This window comes from Anopheles maculipalpis, chromosome 2RL (genome assembly GCF_943734695.1).
Source record: "Anopheles maculipalpis chromosome 2RL, idAnoMacuDA_375_x, whole genome shotgun sequence".
Classification (NCBI taxonomy): domain Eukaryota; kingdom Metazoa; phylum Arthropoda; class Insecta; order Diptera; family Culicidae; genus Anopheles; species Anopheles maculipalpis.
This window is the reverse complement of record NC_064871.1, coordinates 61,410,907-61,425,963: the sequence shown is the minus strand read 5'-3', so window position 1 is coordinate 61,425,963 and position 15,057 is coordinate 61,410,907. Positions and strand designations below refer to the sequence as shown.

Genomic DNA, 15,057 nt, shown 5'->3' with positions numbered 1-15,057 from the left:
TGGTATCAGCAAGTCTAGTAAATCAATCGATGCCCGCTGTGATCAGTTAAGTCAAATAAAAGAAAAATAGAAAACAAAGTACAACTGGTGTGGGTGAAGTAAAGTTTTAACTGCTACTGTGGAAAAACTTTTTTTTTGTTGCCAATGCCAATGCCAATGGAATTTTTAAGAAATTTACTCAGCGGATTTGATCTTCTTCTTCTTCATCTTATTCGAGTGTGGATTGTATCCTCCTATGGCAGGCGAGGCTTCGCTCTCCCGTTCATATTCAGAGGCTTACCTCACTCTACTTTGCCTTTCGACTTCTAAGAGTCATATCGGCGGCGGATTCAAGCAGCAGCAATTTGAAAAATATATGCAGCGTCTGTAGTAATTTGCTTAAAATGTAGCGAGTAAGTAGTAAAAATATGTTTTCCAAAAACTCCCTATTGCGATTCGGATATTTAAGCTTAGTTCCTCGAAACGAAGCCAAGCCCGATGTTAACTATGTGAGGAAGGAACTTTTGGTCCACACAAGAGTGTAATTTCCGCTTCATCGCTCACATTTGACGTGATTCGTAAAACTGCTCGATTACATTGCGTAGCAGCGGTCATTTGTTGTACATACCTTGGCAAAAGTGCTTGAAGAAAAGGTTCGTGCTCGACGACGACTGGTCAAACTGCTCGACAATTTTTTGACATCACGACACAGCATCAAAAAGGAATTAAACACAGCGAATAAAAACGGAGGAATATAAATTTAATTTTGAAATTTGTTTTGCTATTTACACCCAAAATAACTTGACTGACCCTTAGCGCCCGGTGGCAGATCATGCTAAACACGATTCGTCATCGCTAATGGTAGTGGAGTGAGTGTTGGAAACGCTACGGTCGTATTATATATACGCGTCGTTTCGGGTTGAAAAGCTGGTGCAGAAAAACCGATCAGGGCTAAAAGTGTTGCGCTTTGGTAAATCCTCCTTTGCTGGTCGCACATAGATGACGGCAAAGCAATAGGTTACATTGCGTGTTGTGGAATAAAAAACGCTCTGTTTGGATAAGAAGCTCGGCGTGAATTTGGAGCATTGGTACTGCATAACCCCCCCAGCGCAAAAGAACAACAGTGTACGGAGTGCTATTGATAAAGTTGACGGCTACGGATACAGATTACCGCGTGTATCGTAAATAGTGTCTCTCTCTCTCTGCAAAAAGAAGCGACTTTTTGCTCGGTGGTAAGTATGCATGCCAGGTTTTCTATACTGCGAACAGTTCAGAAAACGACACAATGGAAAAATACTACTTACCGTGTTCCATCTTCCAAACCAGCAAGCCTTTAGACAGGTTCTCCCCTGTGCCCGGACATGGCTGAAAGAAGCTGTTTTTGTTTTGAATTTGAATTCAAAAGATTCAAAATGGTTCATAATGAAGATGGTGTAACATTCCTAGGTGTTTCTAGCTTAAAAAGAGACAAACGTTTTTGAAAGTCTGTTCCCCCCAAAAAAAGATGTTAATTTTAAGTAATTTAGTGATCGTAGAGAGTAGGATGACATTGGAAATAATTCTGACATAACGAGCACCATGATATAGTGAAAAACTCGCTTGTTCGACACAATTAAATTTCATCTTTCTATCTTGTCGCAGCAGGAATCTTTGCGACAATGGAAGAGTTGAGAGACATCGAAGATGAGACGTACCACGATTCGCAGGATTTCGTTGAATATGCAACGGAAGACGAACCAGACGAAATGGAGCATGGCACTATGAATGTCGATTTGGATGAATTAGTAGAAGAAACTCACCAGCAAGATGTGTCTACTGATGAGGTCAGTTGCTGAGAGCATCAACTAATATATTGGTTGAGCAGTTGGTTAATGCTATGTTTCTTTCACATTAAAAGGAATACGAAAACTACAAGGATGATGAAAAACCCCGCCTGATTGAACCTGGAAACAATTCAAGCAAACAAGCAATTTCAGCTTTTAAAAATTCACTTTCCATTCCGAGATTGCAAAAGATCGGCAATAGTTCTGGAACGGGACGTACACCAGCGAAAGTAGTGGTACTACCACAAGGTACCAGCATACCAACGACGACGACACCGATGAAGCTGCTAAACACTTCGCGATCTTCCTTAACGCCCACCATGGCAACTACGTCGTATCGTTTGCTTAATTCGGAAGGCACAATGATCGTGAACGTTTCCAACAAACCTACAACGGTAAAGAAACTTATTTCCGTAGCTAATCCTACCACTACCTCGCTACAAAATCCCGCCACAGGGAACAGGGTGGTACTTAATACGAAAGCACCAGTGATGCATATTCAACCCACACAAACCATCTCGACCTCGACCGGCACTGGACTGAAAACGATCACGATGAAAACTATTCCCGGAGGAACTTTAAAGATGGTGCCACAAACTGGTTCCTTAACTGCCGGAATGCAAGGAACGGTGCTGCGGATGACAAAACCCACCGCTGGCCAAACGGTTTCTTTGACCGGATCAGCAAAGGTAATCAAACCAAACACCCCAAATAGTGGCAACGAAGCACCGAAGGTTATTTTGAATTCCTCTGTCGCTGGAGCAAAGAAGATTGTGGCATCGACTAAAGCACCGCTGCATGCGGTCACGTTGCCCGGTGGCAAGGGAGTGCAGTATGTGCGCTTGCTTAACCAGCGACCATCGTCTACCGGTGTGCAAAAGATTGTAATGCAAACAACGGGCAAAACGAGTGCCAATATAGTTGCAAGTTCAGCATCTACTCCAACCGTGCTCAATGCAGTTCCGTCAACAAGCACCGCAGGTACCAGTCAAGCGGCTGGTACATCGAAAATTATTATGCCAAACCACAAAACGTTCGTTATACGCAACGGTAGCACACATCTGGCAGCGAGTGCCACCCTCGGCAAACCCTCGATACTGTCCGCTGGCAAAAAGATTATACTAAACACAGACAGCACCGGTAACACCACTCGCCTTGTGTTGGCGAAAGATGCTACGAAAAAAATAAACAGCATTCAAACGGTTGTAAAAACTACGCAACTTGCCGCTTCGAACGGCGTTGGTGTATCGTCTTCCCAGGAAGGGGTGAATGTGGTCGCACGGAAGCAGGAACCAGAAGAAGTGGTCAAAACTAGTGCAAAAAGTCCGTCCCAATCGATGAGTGGCGGCGGCGGTAGCTTGAAAACGGAAGCCGATGGATCCAAAGATACTACGCGAGTCGTAACGACCGCTAACTACGGATTTCCGGACGAGGCGTACAAGAAACGACCCTGCAACTGTACAAAGTCACAGTGCCTGAAGCTGTACTGCGATTGTTTCGCGAATGGCGAATATTGTTACAACTGTAACTGCAAGGACTGCTACAACACGTTCGATCATGCTAACGCGCGTCAGAAAGCGATCCGAACAACGTTGGAGCGTAATCCAAATGCTTTCAAGTATGTGTGCTGGTTGCACTGATACATTATTGACCGATCGAACGAAAGTAACAATTTAATTTTGTACCATTTCATGTCAGACCGAAAATTGGATCAATCGGATCGACGGACGACGGGACGCGACTCCACACCAAGGGCTGCAATTGTAAGCGTTCTGGATGTTTGAAAAATTACTGCGAGTGTTATGAAGGCAAAATCCCGTGCTCCAGCAACTGTAAATGCATAGGTAATAAAACCGAAGCACTTTTAAATGTATTTACAATTCACAGACCTTACGAGATCGTTATTCATTTGTGAATCTTCAATTCATTTACAGGTTGTCGCAATACGGACAACTTTGACATAGTTTCTGAATACTATTCCTCCAACGATGCATCAATGAAATCGATTGAGGAAGGCTCTCACAACAACATTCTTCTCATACCCGACAAATATGATGGTGGTATCGGGAACAGACGGTCCAGCGGTGATACAGTTGGACTCAAGCGTTCCGCTTCATTTTTGGACACCGATCTATCGCAACTACCGCCGACCAAACAACCGCACAACTTTATGACGATGGATGTTATAGAGGCAACGGTGCAGTGTATGGTGGCACAGGCAGACGAATGCTTAAAGCGTGGCTGCAGTATGCGTACTTCCGAGTTAATGATTCTGGAAGAGTATGGACGTTGTTTATTGGAAATTAAGGAATTTGCGTTCAACACAGAAAACTAGTCGTCGCCATGGAAGGAAACGACTTGTTATGTGCTAAAGTATATATATTTTTTAATTATTGTTTTTTTTTTTGGTTAAAAAATTTTGCATAAAAAAGTATCGTTTTATCCAGTTCATGTTAAACAACCTGTAATATAACATTTAGGTCTCTTCGGGAGAAAAATTCCTGACAGATCATGTACCGAACCTCATACTGATAGTGAAGCAGTGTGCAGTAAAAACCAGGATCATTCAACACTGACAATTGTGGTATTGTAGCGATTGGAATAATAAGTTTCATCATTTAATTTAGGAAAAAGTTCTATAACTTCATATAGTTGGATTATTATAGTCAAACAAAAAATAGCGCTATAAAAAGGAAGCAATCCCAAATTGAGTAACGAAGTTAAGCGTTAACCTTTGTCTCCGAATGGACAGGTAATTTGCAATATAGTTGTATTGAAAGCATTGGAAAATGACGAAAACGACCTAAGCCGAATAATATTGCACGTAGTGTTGTGTCTCGTAGGCTCTCGAGGCGTGTGAGCCCTCCTAGTGTTCTTACCACAAAACAGTAAAATGGTAATTAAGACCATTGAACGGTGCATAACATAAATGAAAGGTATGTAGTTAAAAAGGAGTTATTTTTAAAATACGCTTTGCCCACATTGTAAGCATAATGGAAAAGTTGTAATCATAATTTGATAAATATAGAGTGTGTGTAGAATGATAAGGAATTGCAGTTCCAGTGTTTGTTGTTTTTAACTACTCGGTGGTTAAAAAGTGACGTCAAGGAATATCTTTAAATTTTGCATGTAAACCTGCATGAATTATTTTAGCTTTTGTCGATTAGACGTATGCAAATAAGCAATAAAAAACTTACTCACCGAACCGTTCTGTATTAGGTGATACAACGTTGTAGTGATTCTGCCCCGTTGCAGTAGTTGTTCAAATCATTTCATCTGTTCAGATGTTTCTAGCCGATTCATCAACGCTGTTATTCCATCTTAGTTTGGGCTTACATGTGTACCTCCGGATCCGAAATTTCGAGCCAACTTTCCGGATGTTCTGGCGTTCATTCAGACGTTGGCTGTAGGATGTAGGATCACAGAATAAAAATTCAAATTAATTGTTGTCACTCTATTAGCACCACAAAGAAACCACATCATTCGACGTTATTTTTAATATGGACATACAAATAATGTGGTAATTTTTTCTTCTAGTATCAGTTATCTGTGTATCTGTCAGAGCATTTCACAAACTCCACTGTTCGTTGAACATACAGATTCTTTGTCTTTATAAAAAAATCCCTCTTGCGATAAGTAGAGGAAAAGTTATTAAAATTTCAATACAAAATATTAGCTTTTGCCTTGAACAACCTTCGGGCTTTACAAGCCATCTTACCAATAACTGCAAAACCAATCTTTCGAAACATGATTTAACGCCCTTCGACCTATCCAGTGCTGTGTGCACCGAAAAAAAGGAAACTCTACCAAAGGTATAAATTGAACTTCCTGGAACTTCCTGGTGTGTACATTTTGTAAAAAAGTTTTGTAAAATTTTAAATTGAAAATCCGTTTCATGGGATGTCATTTCGATTTCTCCGGCCTTCAGTGTATTTGGCAGTTTGATCTGTCAAAGTGTTTGGTTAACTTTTTTTTTCTTACGCGATTGAACAGGGAAACAGACGAGAAACAAAATTTTGGATCGGGACCATTTTTCCATACGTGTGGCAGCAACCAGTTCGTGGTTGTTCTAATCGCCGTGCATTAACACCCGAACAATCAGTTGAAACAGTGTTTGCTGGTCAGCGCGTAGCGTTACGTTCATGTATAGCATCTAGCAGCGACGGCGTTGTAGATCCTGACCAATAGTAGTCCCTACCTACCAGTGCATTTGCTTGCAGCAGCAGCTATCATCGCCAAGGCAGGCACACTCGCTTGAATGTAAGTTTGCCATCGTTTATTTTCCGTGACGACAAGTTCCATGTGAGGTTTTAGGGTTGGCACTGCAAGGTTTCGTTTGTTTGTCTAGAGTTTGGCCAATGTACTGTAATGAGCCGATTTGTGATCAAAATGATACACGCAACACGGAAGTGAATTAATTGCAGCTTGGCCCTCTTACACACAGTCTTGCACGCTCATTGTACGTGTACCACCAGTGTTGCCCTCACTCACCACCTACCTATATCGGTGGCTTGACCATAGCCAGATCCATTCCAATTATTGCTGAATTAACAATGTTTTCCTTTGCTTCTTCTGATTCTGATTGCATTCGACGTTCGAGAGCAATATGCAATTGGACTGTGCGAATGCAGACTTGGATGTTGTGTGCTGTAAGCTTTTTTTAATAGTGTACGAGAATAATAGATTTTTTTAAACATCCAAGCAAGTTACAGCACACAGCAAAGAAAATTTCGTTCCGGCAAATAGCCTTCTTCGATCGCATCAAATCGAAGCAAATCGTACTCGGTTGTGGTCTATTGTTTGCAAAGGTTTTGCCCCGAACATTATTGTGTGAGTGTGTGTCTGGCTTAATCCAGAATCGAAATATTTTACATGCGAGAGAGAAGATGCAAAGGGAGAAAACGCACATTAGGAGGGAGAGAGAGAAACAACTAGCAGAGAACCAACCAGCCATCAATTGAAACACACAGCAAGCTATGGTGTTCTTCTATTGTGCCTGTTTGGCTGATGCCTTTGATTGTTAGTTACAGCAGCACCGTAGTGAAACTGAACCCATCCCCCTCCACTCGGAGCTGTCGTTGTAAAAACGTTTGAACATTCTGCACATAAAAGTAAGTGTAGTTTATGAAAGTGTTACCATCTTACCGAGTATTTTTACATGTTCGAGCTGTGTGCGAGTATTGACGAGACTTTGGTATTAGTTTTTCATTCCATGTTCTGTGGGGCAACTCTTCACAGTGTTTGTTGATGTATGGTTTGTGTGTGTGTATGTGTTGTGCGAAGTTCAATTGATTTCAATAATCTAGCTATTTATCTCAGGAAAAGGTTGGTCTCTGATTGATTGTTTCCGATCAGCACTAATTGATCAGTTGTTAGAAAACTTATTTATGCGATTTTTGTGCGAGTGCAAAAGAATCGATCGCTTGGGGAAATGTTGTACATTACTCGGTGAATGGTTTTGTTTGAAAAGTATCTCAAACAATGTTTTAATCTTTCTACCGGTTCCCCGTAAACGTACATTACTAAAAGTTCACAAATAGTTCATAAATCATCATACAGAATAATTTCTCTAATGTGACGTTAAAACTGTTGATGTGGTTGACTGGAAGCATAGCTCCTATTGACAAAATTGCCTTAATAATCAGTACTAAGAGTTCTATACAAATTTGCCTTAGTAGTGCCTTAGTTGGCGGATTTACAAAGTTTTTGTCAATAATGGCAGTAGATGTCCTAAATCCTAACTCGAAATTAGTGCTATCAAACCTCATCTGGACCACCGTCTGGAACGTAGGAATGACTCTCAATAGTTAGGGGTGAAATTATCTCAATGAATCCCGAAATCTTCATGGATTCTTGAGCATGTAGTACCAAAAAAAGGAGCAGAAACAAGGCGCGTTTTTGTCAAGTTGGGTAAAAAACGGAGTTAAACGTATAGTAGAAAAAAAAAAAGAAAATATGGCTAGAATTACAACAACTTTTGGAAAATCTTATGGAATATATATACATTGCTGGGTGATCTAATATAACCACCAAAGGTTTGATACTGAATCCTTGTTCTGGTCGATATTTCGGCACCGATCTTCGCATGGCAGGATTGGATATCGAATCCTTGCCTTACCGTCTCCCGGTATGTAAGGCTGACTATCCAACAAAGGGTACATCCAGCCAAGGGTCTAAATCAAGGAAACCAGAAATGGTTGCCCAAAACAAACACTTTGTCCAGGTTGTAGAATCAGAGAAGTCGCTAACCTCGATCTAACTTATTTTGTTCATGTGATCCAAAACGTCATTTGGATACCAAAACTTTGAACAACGTAAAGGACAGTAAGTGTTTTCTATGTTCTTTAAGTGTTTTAGCAGTAGGTGAACTTAAGTCTTGTTTTAGATGCTTATTTAAAATATAATTCTAAAGTAAGATCGATGATGAATCTATTATTTTGCTATTATTGCTGGCTATTATTTTGAACAATGAATAGCAAAGATACTTCCGAGGACTTTTTACAAATAGTAGTTTTTTTTTCTCTCTCTTGCGATAGTAACACAACACAATCAAACAGCAGAATAACTCGTAAGTGATTTCAGACACTTCGGGTATACGTCTGAGTTTGGGATGGTAGCACACCGAAACGATTCTCTCTTAACCATTCTCTCCAATAAAGCGATGAATAACTAGACTGCAGCAAAAATGAAACAGCCCAGGAAGAAAAACAAATCGAGCCAAGAATTTTTAACAAATTGAAATGCTTCAAATGAATGGTTTCAGTTGGGTTGGAAAATTTGGCACTAAAAAGTCGACTGTTCGTAAATTACAATTGTGGTAGAATGTACTGCTATTGTTTAAACTCTTCTCGTAAACACGTATGACCTTGATTAGGTTGTTATTAATTTGTGTCACACTTTTTTTCAGATAACTCATCAAGATGGTCTCAACACGTCAAATGACTGGTGGTGCTACGTCGGAAGAATCCAGTCTTCAATTGTGTCGCACAGTACCAACAACGTTATCGTCTAACACAACGTCGAACGTTGTGACGATTACATCCTCCTCGATTAATCCTAAAGCACCAACAGCGTTTCCACTGCACACGAATCAGCCGTTGTCTCCACCCGCTTCAGCTGAACCATCATCATCGTCCGATTCCAGCAATAGTTTGGCCAATATTGGAACGGTAATGGTAATAAGCGATCTACCGGTTCAGCAGCGGCAAGAAGTGAACCTGATGGAACTGCCGACAGAAATATTGGAGCACATATTTTCGTTTGTGGGGTATAAAAAAATTGCCCAAATGAGAGTGGTAAGTAGTATTACTAGTCGGTCAACAATAGGAAGTCGTGCAGATTATGTGATTTAATGAAATAATTTCGATAATTTTTTCAGATATCTCGTCAAATGAATAAGGTGTGCTGTTCCATATTGAATTCCACTTTCCAAAAACTACAAAATCAAATGCACACAAGGTTTCAAACAGTAAAAGCCAAAATGCCCCGCAGGTAACGTGGAAAAGTGTTCGATTAGGACACCTTATTTCCGTGTTGTAAACTAACCGCTGCTCCTTAATGCTTTCATTTATTGCACAGAGAATCGGCGCGAAGAAATCATCCATTAGCTTGCGAATGTGATATTTTAGAGACATGCTACATGCGGCTATCTTTACTACAAATGACATTTGGTAAACATATCGAACGGAAGCACTGCTGTTTCTTTCCTGGTGGGGTAAGTTGCAAATTTGTGTAGTAATTTTTGTTTATGTGTTATTTAATTATTTAATTTAATTTTAAATTCACATGTGTTTTTTTTTCTTTGCACAGATTCTAGATGAGGTGTATTCGGTGTTAAACTACATCCGTACATCGCCGTCCCTAGATCGACCGTTCAAAGTAACCGATGAGCTATTTGATCTCTCTACAATGGCTATGGAATATTTCAAGGAGCACATAGAGCCAAATTTACCTGATATTGCATATTTCAGTATGTGCCACATTAATAGTTCATACTCGTGTACAGATTTGCTTAAAGAGGACCCTTTTTAAAATTACAGCCAATAGTACAAAATCATTTGCGCCCCTGGAAGCTTCATCGTCAATCCTTTCCCGCGATACATCACATTCGAGTTCGTCATCCCCACCGCAAAGCAATATGGTGCTGCGGAAGGGTATACGCAAGATCAAACAAGGAATGAAACGGTAAGCAATATAGCCATTCGAAGCATTTTTCTGTCTTTTTTGTTTTTGGTGCATCACCAATGACGATTATGTTGTTTTTTTTTATTGTAGGTACAATAATCAACTTACCGTTTTACGCAGCGAATTGCGTACTTGCAAACGAAAAGCAACCGAACAGGCGAAAACCATAACAGAACAACAGAAACTGTTAGCCGAACAGCAGAAACAGACGCTCGAGTTTGCGAATCGGCTTGACGAAACGGATAAAAAGAATGAGGAACTGTCGAGAAAATTTTCCACAGTACTACAGGTAATGAAATCGTTGAATTAGAATTTCTTTTCTAATTTTTGTTTTTACTATTTTCATATTGTAGTTTTTTTAAACCATTCTTTGTTGGAGCATAGTTTTGAAAGTGAAATATTAATTATTTATTCACATAGGAATTGAATAAATGTAAAACTGAGCTGCAATATTGGCGTTCAAAAAGTCCAGCAACAACGAATCCACACGGACAAGTGGTGCCTGCGTATGAGCTACAAACCCTCGGAAGTCCAAATGCGGTATCGTATGACATTGATTTGCTGTCGAATGCATCTCCCGCAAATGCGGAAGATACTAGGAAAAAAGACGACTCTGTACAGAATAAGGAAAAATTGGAGCACACTTCACAAGTACTAAGACCGAGAGAGGAAGATTTACCACTGGTGGTTGCAGAATCGACAGAATTACTCCCCGTAACGCTGACAAAGCCTGGGCTGAAGAGGAAAATGGATTGCGTAGCAATGGCACCAGAATGCGATAACAGTGTCTATGCAAATGGCAATGATCCAGTGCGATTGGAAGGATTGGTCTGTCTTAATCCTCCATTTGCTTCGGCATCACTCGCTGCATCCTATTCGTCATCTACATTGTCACCATCCGCAGTGTACGCACCGACTGCGGCATCGTCATCAGTCTCGTGCGAGGAAAGTATGCTTTCGTCATCAATGTCGTCGTCCTCTTCGCTAAATGTGAATAGTAGTTGTGCGGAAAATGCTTCTAGCACCGGATTGTTGTATCCCTCCAGCGCAGATGCATCGGGGGAGAGGACTGAATTGCAAAGTCTTTCTAGCACAACGCATGATGATAGCTTTTCTGGAGCTACAGGTTTGCCCTTTGCAGCTGCAAAACCAGTTTTCAACCACCTAAAAGCCATTAACCAGTCCAATACTAATCATACTTTGAATCAGAATAGTGATAGCAGCAACAATATTAGCAGTAGTAGCTTTAGCAATACCGTTGATAGCAAAAATGATAGCACTAGTAACGATAATAACTCTAATAATCATATGAAAAAAATACGAAGAGTACAAAGCAAAGCTAGATCACAAAGTTATAATAGACAAAGTAATCTTAATGCTACAGTAACTATGCATACAAAAACCACTAGAAGCAAACAATTGGACAAACAAGCAGGAAATTAGTGATGAAGCTACGTGGAAGTTGAAGTAGAGCACAGAGCACGCAAGATGAACATTTTTTTTTAAACCAACCGGCGTGTGAAAGTTATCCGTGACGGTAAAAAAAACACAGTAATTCGTCAAACCACAAAATGTGCAAATTTTTGCTGTGGTGCACGTGTTACAACCATGTTTCATAAACCACCATACCATGCCATCAGGTTTTACACGCGACGAAAGCTGATTTATTTTCAATTCAATCTTTTTTTTTTCCTGTTTTCCGTGAGGCTACCAAAAATTGTACAATCCCCAATATAGGGAGGTCGATTGCTGAATCTTATTTGCCTTTTTCATTTCTGGTCCTTGTGTTGGACCGTCTTAAAAATAAGTTTCATTTTGCTAGAATGAAGTACAACAGTGATTACTTCAATAGGTTTAGCTACATTTTCCTTTTTGATGCGTAATGAGTAAACATTTGTTTACTCTTTTTGATTCCACGTGAAGTTAGTAATGATCATTTTAACCAAGTATCATATTACTACGTGAGCATATGTTGGAAGATACACATATTATGGTTATTCGCAGATGATACTACAGAACGTTCCCGCTTTTCGCTAAAAAAATAACACAAATCAAAGTTATGGTTGGTTCCCTCATTTTTCCAATACTATTTATTTCATGTTGTTAAATGTCCAGTTTAAAATAGCACAAACGTTCAACATAGCCATTCTACAAAATAGTTCACAACTACCTAATGCTAAGCGAGGAAAATATTACTTCTATAGTTTCACAAAAATATTTCCAGAGACAGATTTTTCAGATTCATTTTTTTCTATGGCCAATATGAGTAATGGAAGTTCTTCAAAGTTGGGGAAAATCCAACCTAACACGTATGGTTAGCGACATATTAGGTTTTTTTCTGTATCAGTTAATTTCTACTGTTCGACACAGTATTTTGAAATATTGTATAGCGAAAATATTAAAACACTCCGTACAACCTAATCTTTCGTAAAATTTACTAACAGATTCTTTTTTTTTGCAATTTTGAGATTGTGTTTTATCTTACTAATTTCTTACAAAAGAAAAGTATCTATTTAACTTTGCTTTGTTTGCTTGTTTCTGCTCAAAGTTAAATACAATCATTCAAAATGATTTGTTGAGCAAGTGTATGATGAACCACAGAATGCTCTGTATCATATAGCGCATTCAGCACACGATCGTCATTCAGATTTCAGTAGCCATTTTTGATACTTTGTACGTAATTATTTTGAAACTCAGTTTAGCTCAATAAAATGCTTCACTTATTTTACGCTGAAAAAAGACATGTATGTAAAACGATGTATAAATAATTGTGTTGATATAAATTTAATAAATTTGTTCTTTTGTTTTGCTTTTGCTGTCAACACAAAAATTACAGAGTGCAGGATTGTAGGGAAAATTGTTACATCATTAACCCACCGAAAATTGAATGTTTTGAATTTGTATCAGTTTCTCTCTATGATAAACGTATAAACAAAATATCATATTAATTGTGAAGCGGTTTTTTCTTTTTTTTCTATATCTTTGATAAGCTACAAATTACCCGAACAAAATTGGACAAAAGTTTATTCTTCGCTACTAGTAGCGCAATGGAACATTTTAAAGAATGCGCTTAAAACAACTCAAGCTGTGGTGTACGGATTAATGATTTGTGTTAGCGATTAAATTAATTCAAGCATGGGTAGCAAAAGAATAAAAGGCTTGGCAAGGATGAATGCGCAAACAATTTCGTTTCATCTAAATAGCTGTATTTAGTTTCTTCTTGCAATAACATTATAAAATATTTACTTAATAATAACGCCACAATCGCGTCACGTTGGTTGATAAAAATAGCTGCAACTAATTGTAATAGTAAATGAATGTGTGGAAATGTAACAAAAGCAGAGAGCAGATTCTAAATATTCTGAAACCATACTTTGTTTGGTATGTAAACATTCATAAATCAGCATAAAAACAAACCGATACAATAAACGTGCGTAAGAAGGAAAAGTAGAATCATGTAACGTGTATAATCGAACAAATGGAAGAAAAACTTTGCTGGTGACTTACTATTGTAGTAGATGCTAGTTTTGTAAGCGAACAAAATCATTTTATGATTAAAAACAAACAAAAAAAAAGGTTAGTAGGATCCCGAAATGCAGCAATTCTAAACAATTGTGAAAACAGTTAATGGTGAGCACGAAAGTGCATTAATTATAGGGCAACAGGGCAAAAACAAAAAATAATTAAGCGAAAAACTAATTATCCGGAATGCGGTACCACGAGAAATTGCTGCAAAATGTTATATTTTACCTGAGAGTTGTTCAACAAAGGAAGAATGTGTTTGTAAAACTTTTAACCTTATGCCCGATCTGCACTTGGTGTTAGCATTATAATATTATCAATATTATAATGGAAACCAAAAGTTGTTGATTGAGGTGGGCTACATGTCATGTGCAGACGAAAAACCTGTCCATTCGATTTTCAAATTCAAAAGTATAGTTACGCAAAAAAGAAACATTCGCACACAATAAGAGCAATGGCGAACAATGATGCAAATTTGAAGTAAAAAGGTTACTTGCCTGCAAAGAGCAACAGCAGACACACAATATTCGGCGTTGTAAAGAGTATCCTGCCAAAAGATGTCCTATCTAAACGTAGAACAGCGTAGTATGTGGATGTTTGGGTGTAAAAATCATTTTGCGACGTTGAGAAACGTTATCCAATAAGCACTAGAGCGTTAATTAAACATGTAATACGGAAACAAACAAACAAAACGCTAAATTCTATGACATTAGCGTGCTTTAAAAACGGTGTGTAGTAGTTGTCCATATCTGTTATTTCCCGCGGTTGATATCAATTGTTGTAGATCTTTCTTTTCTACGCTTTGTTACCCAAGTTCCTTGCAATAGAAGAGCCGAGGATGCGCTCGGTTTACTCGTGTCGAAATTCAAATGCAACAATTAAATTCTCAACGAAATGAGTAGAATTAGAGAACCGCGAACCGCGTAACTTGCACCCGTGAAAGGTTAAAACTAAACTATAAGTAACTGAGAAAAGAGTCCACATAACAAAGCACCGTTCTCTAAACTCAAAACTACAATAAATCAATCCACAACAAATATTTACTGGTTTTTTTTTCAATGTAAATATTTTTATTCACTTCAAAATAGTTGAGTTCGACCTGTTTAAACATAACAATTTCAACTTGTCTGAACACAGTAGCAAAAATAATGGTTTAACTGACTGCTGAAGCAAAAAAGAAAACAACAAAACATTTTGTTAGCAATCCTTCGACATGAATCAACAACACAAAAGCTCGTTTTTGTTGATTGTTGCACAACTTTGTAATGAATCTTAAAGAAACTAGCGTATATATGATAATGCGCAATATTGAGCGACATAGCACAGAAAGTAGGAATGATAAAGAGAATACAATAAAATATATTTGAAAACCTAAATTTTATTTGCTTGTTCCAACAGTTTGGTTATGTTCAATTTATTCATATCACATATGTGATATAACTTATATTTTTATAACAAACTTTATACCCCGTTCTCCATACTCGTCTAGTGAAAATAATCGGCAACTTGTGAAGAATATTAAAATTCTAATGCGTTCTTCGTCTTGTCA

The 15,057-nt window shown here is 38.5% G+C and overlaps 2 protein-coding genes across 2 annotated transcripts; both read left to right on the top strand.

Annotated features, from left to right (window-relative positions):
• Positions 1-1,637: 1,637 nt before the first annotated feature.
• LOC126557206 (protein lin-54 homolog) lies at positions 1,638-4,137 on the top strand. Its single transcript, XM_050212893.1, has 4 exons — positions 1,638-1,802; positions 1,877-3,420; positions 3,501-3,646; positions 3,737-4,137. Exons 1-4 carry the CDS (start codon positions 1,638-1,640, stop codon positions 4,135-4,137), a joined length of 2,256 nt encoding a protein of 751 aa, XP_050068850.1.
• A 4,577-nt stretch (positions 4,138-8,714) lies between these two features.
• Positions 8,715-11,436, top strand: LOC126559751 (rho GTPase-activating protein gacF). Its single transcript, XM_050215924.1, has 7 exons — positions 8,715-9,097; positions 9,181-9,293; positions 9,381-9,516; positions 9,612-9,771; positions 9,842-9,986; positions 10,077-10,275; positions 10,407-11,436. The coding sequence occupies exons 1-7, from the start codon at positions 8,723-8,725 to the stop codon at positions 11,427-11,429; spliced, it is 2,151 nt and encodes a 716-aa protein (XP_050071881.1). The 5' UTR covers positions 8,715-8,722; the 3' UTR covers positions 11,430-11,436.
• Positions 11,437-15,057: the final 3,621 nt, after the last annotated feature.

Excerpts from the sequence above, each read along its gene's own strand:
- LOC126559751 (XM_050215924.1), top strand. The coding sequence starts at position 8,723 with ATGGTCTCAACACGTCAAATGACTGGTGGTGCTACGTCGGAAGAATCC. Across the intron at positions 9,098-9,180 it reads AAATTGCCCAAATGAGAGTG|ATATCTCGTCAAATGAATAA; the intron begins GTAAGTAGTATT and ends TAATTTTTTCAG. Across the intron at positions 9,294-9,380 it reads AAAGCCAAAATGCCCCGCAG|AGAATCGGCGCGAAGAAATC; the intron begins GTAACGTGGAAA and ends TTTATTGCACAG.
- LOC126557206 (XM_050212893.1), top strand. The coding sequence starts at position 1,638 with ATGGAAGAGTTGAGAGACATCGAAGATGAGACGTACCACGATTCGCAG. Across the intron at positions 1,803-1,876 it reads AAGATGTGTCTACTGATGAG|GAATACGAAAACTACAAGGA; the intron begins GTCAGTTGCTGA and ends TCACATTAAAAG. Across the intron at positions 3,647-3,736 it reads CAGCAACTGTAAATGCATAG|GTTGTCGCAATACGGACAAC; the intron begins GTAATAAAACCG and ends ATTCATTTACAG.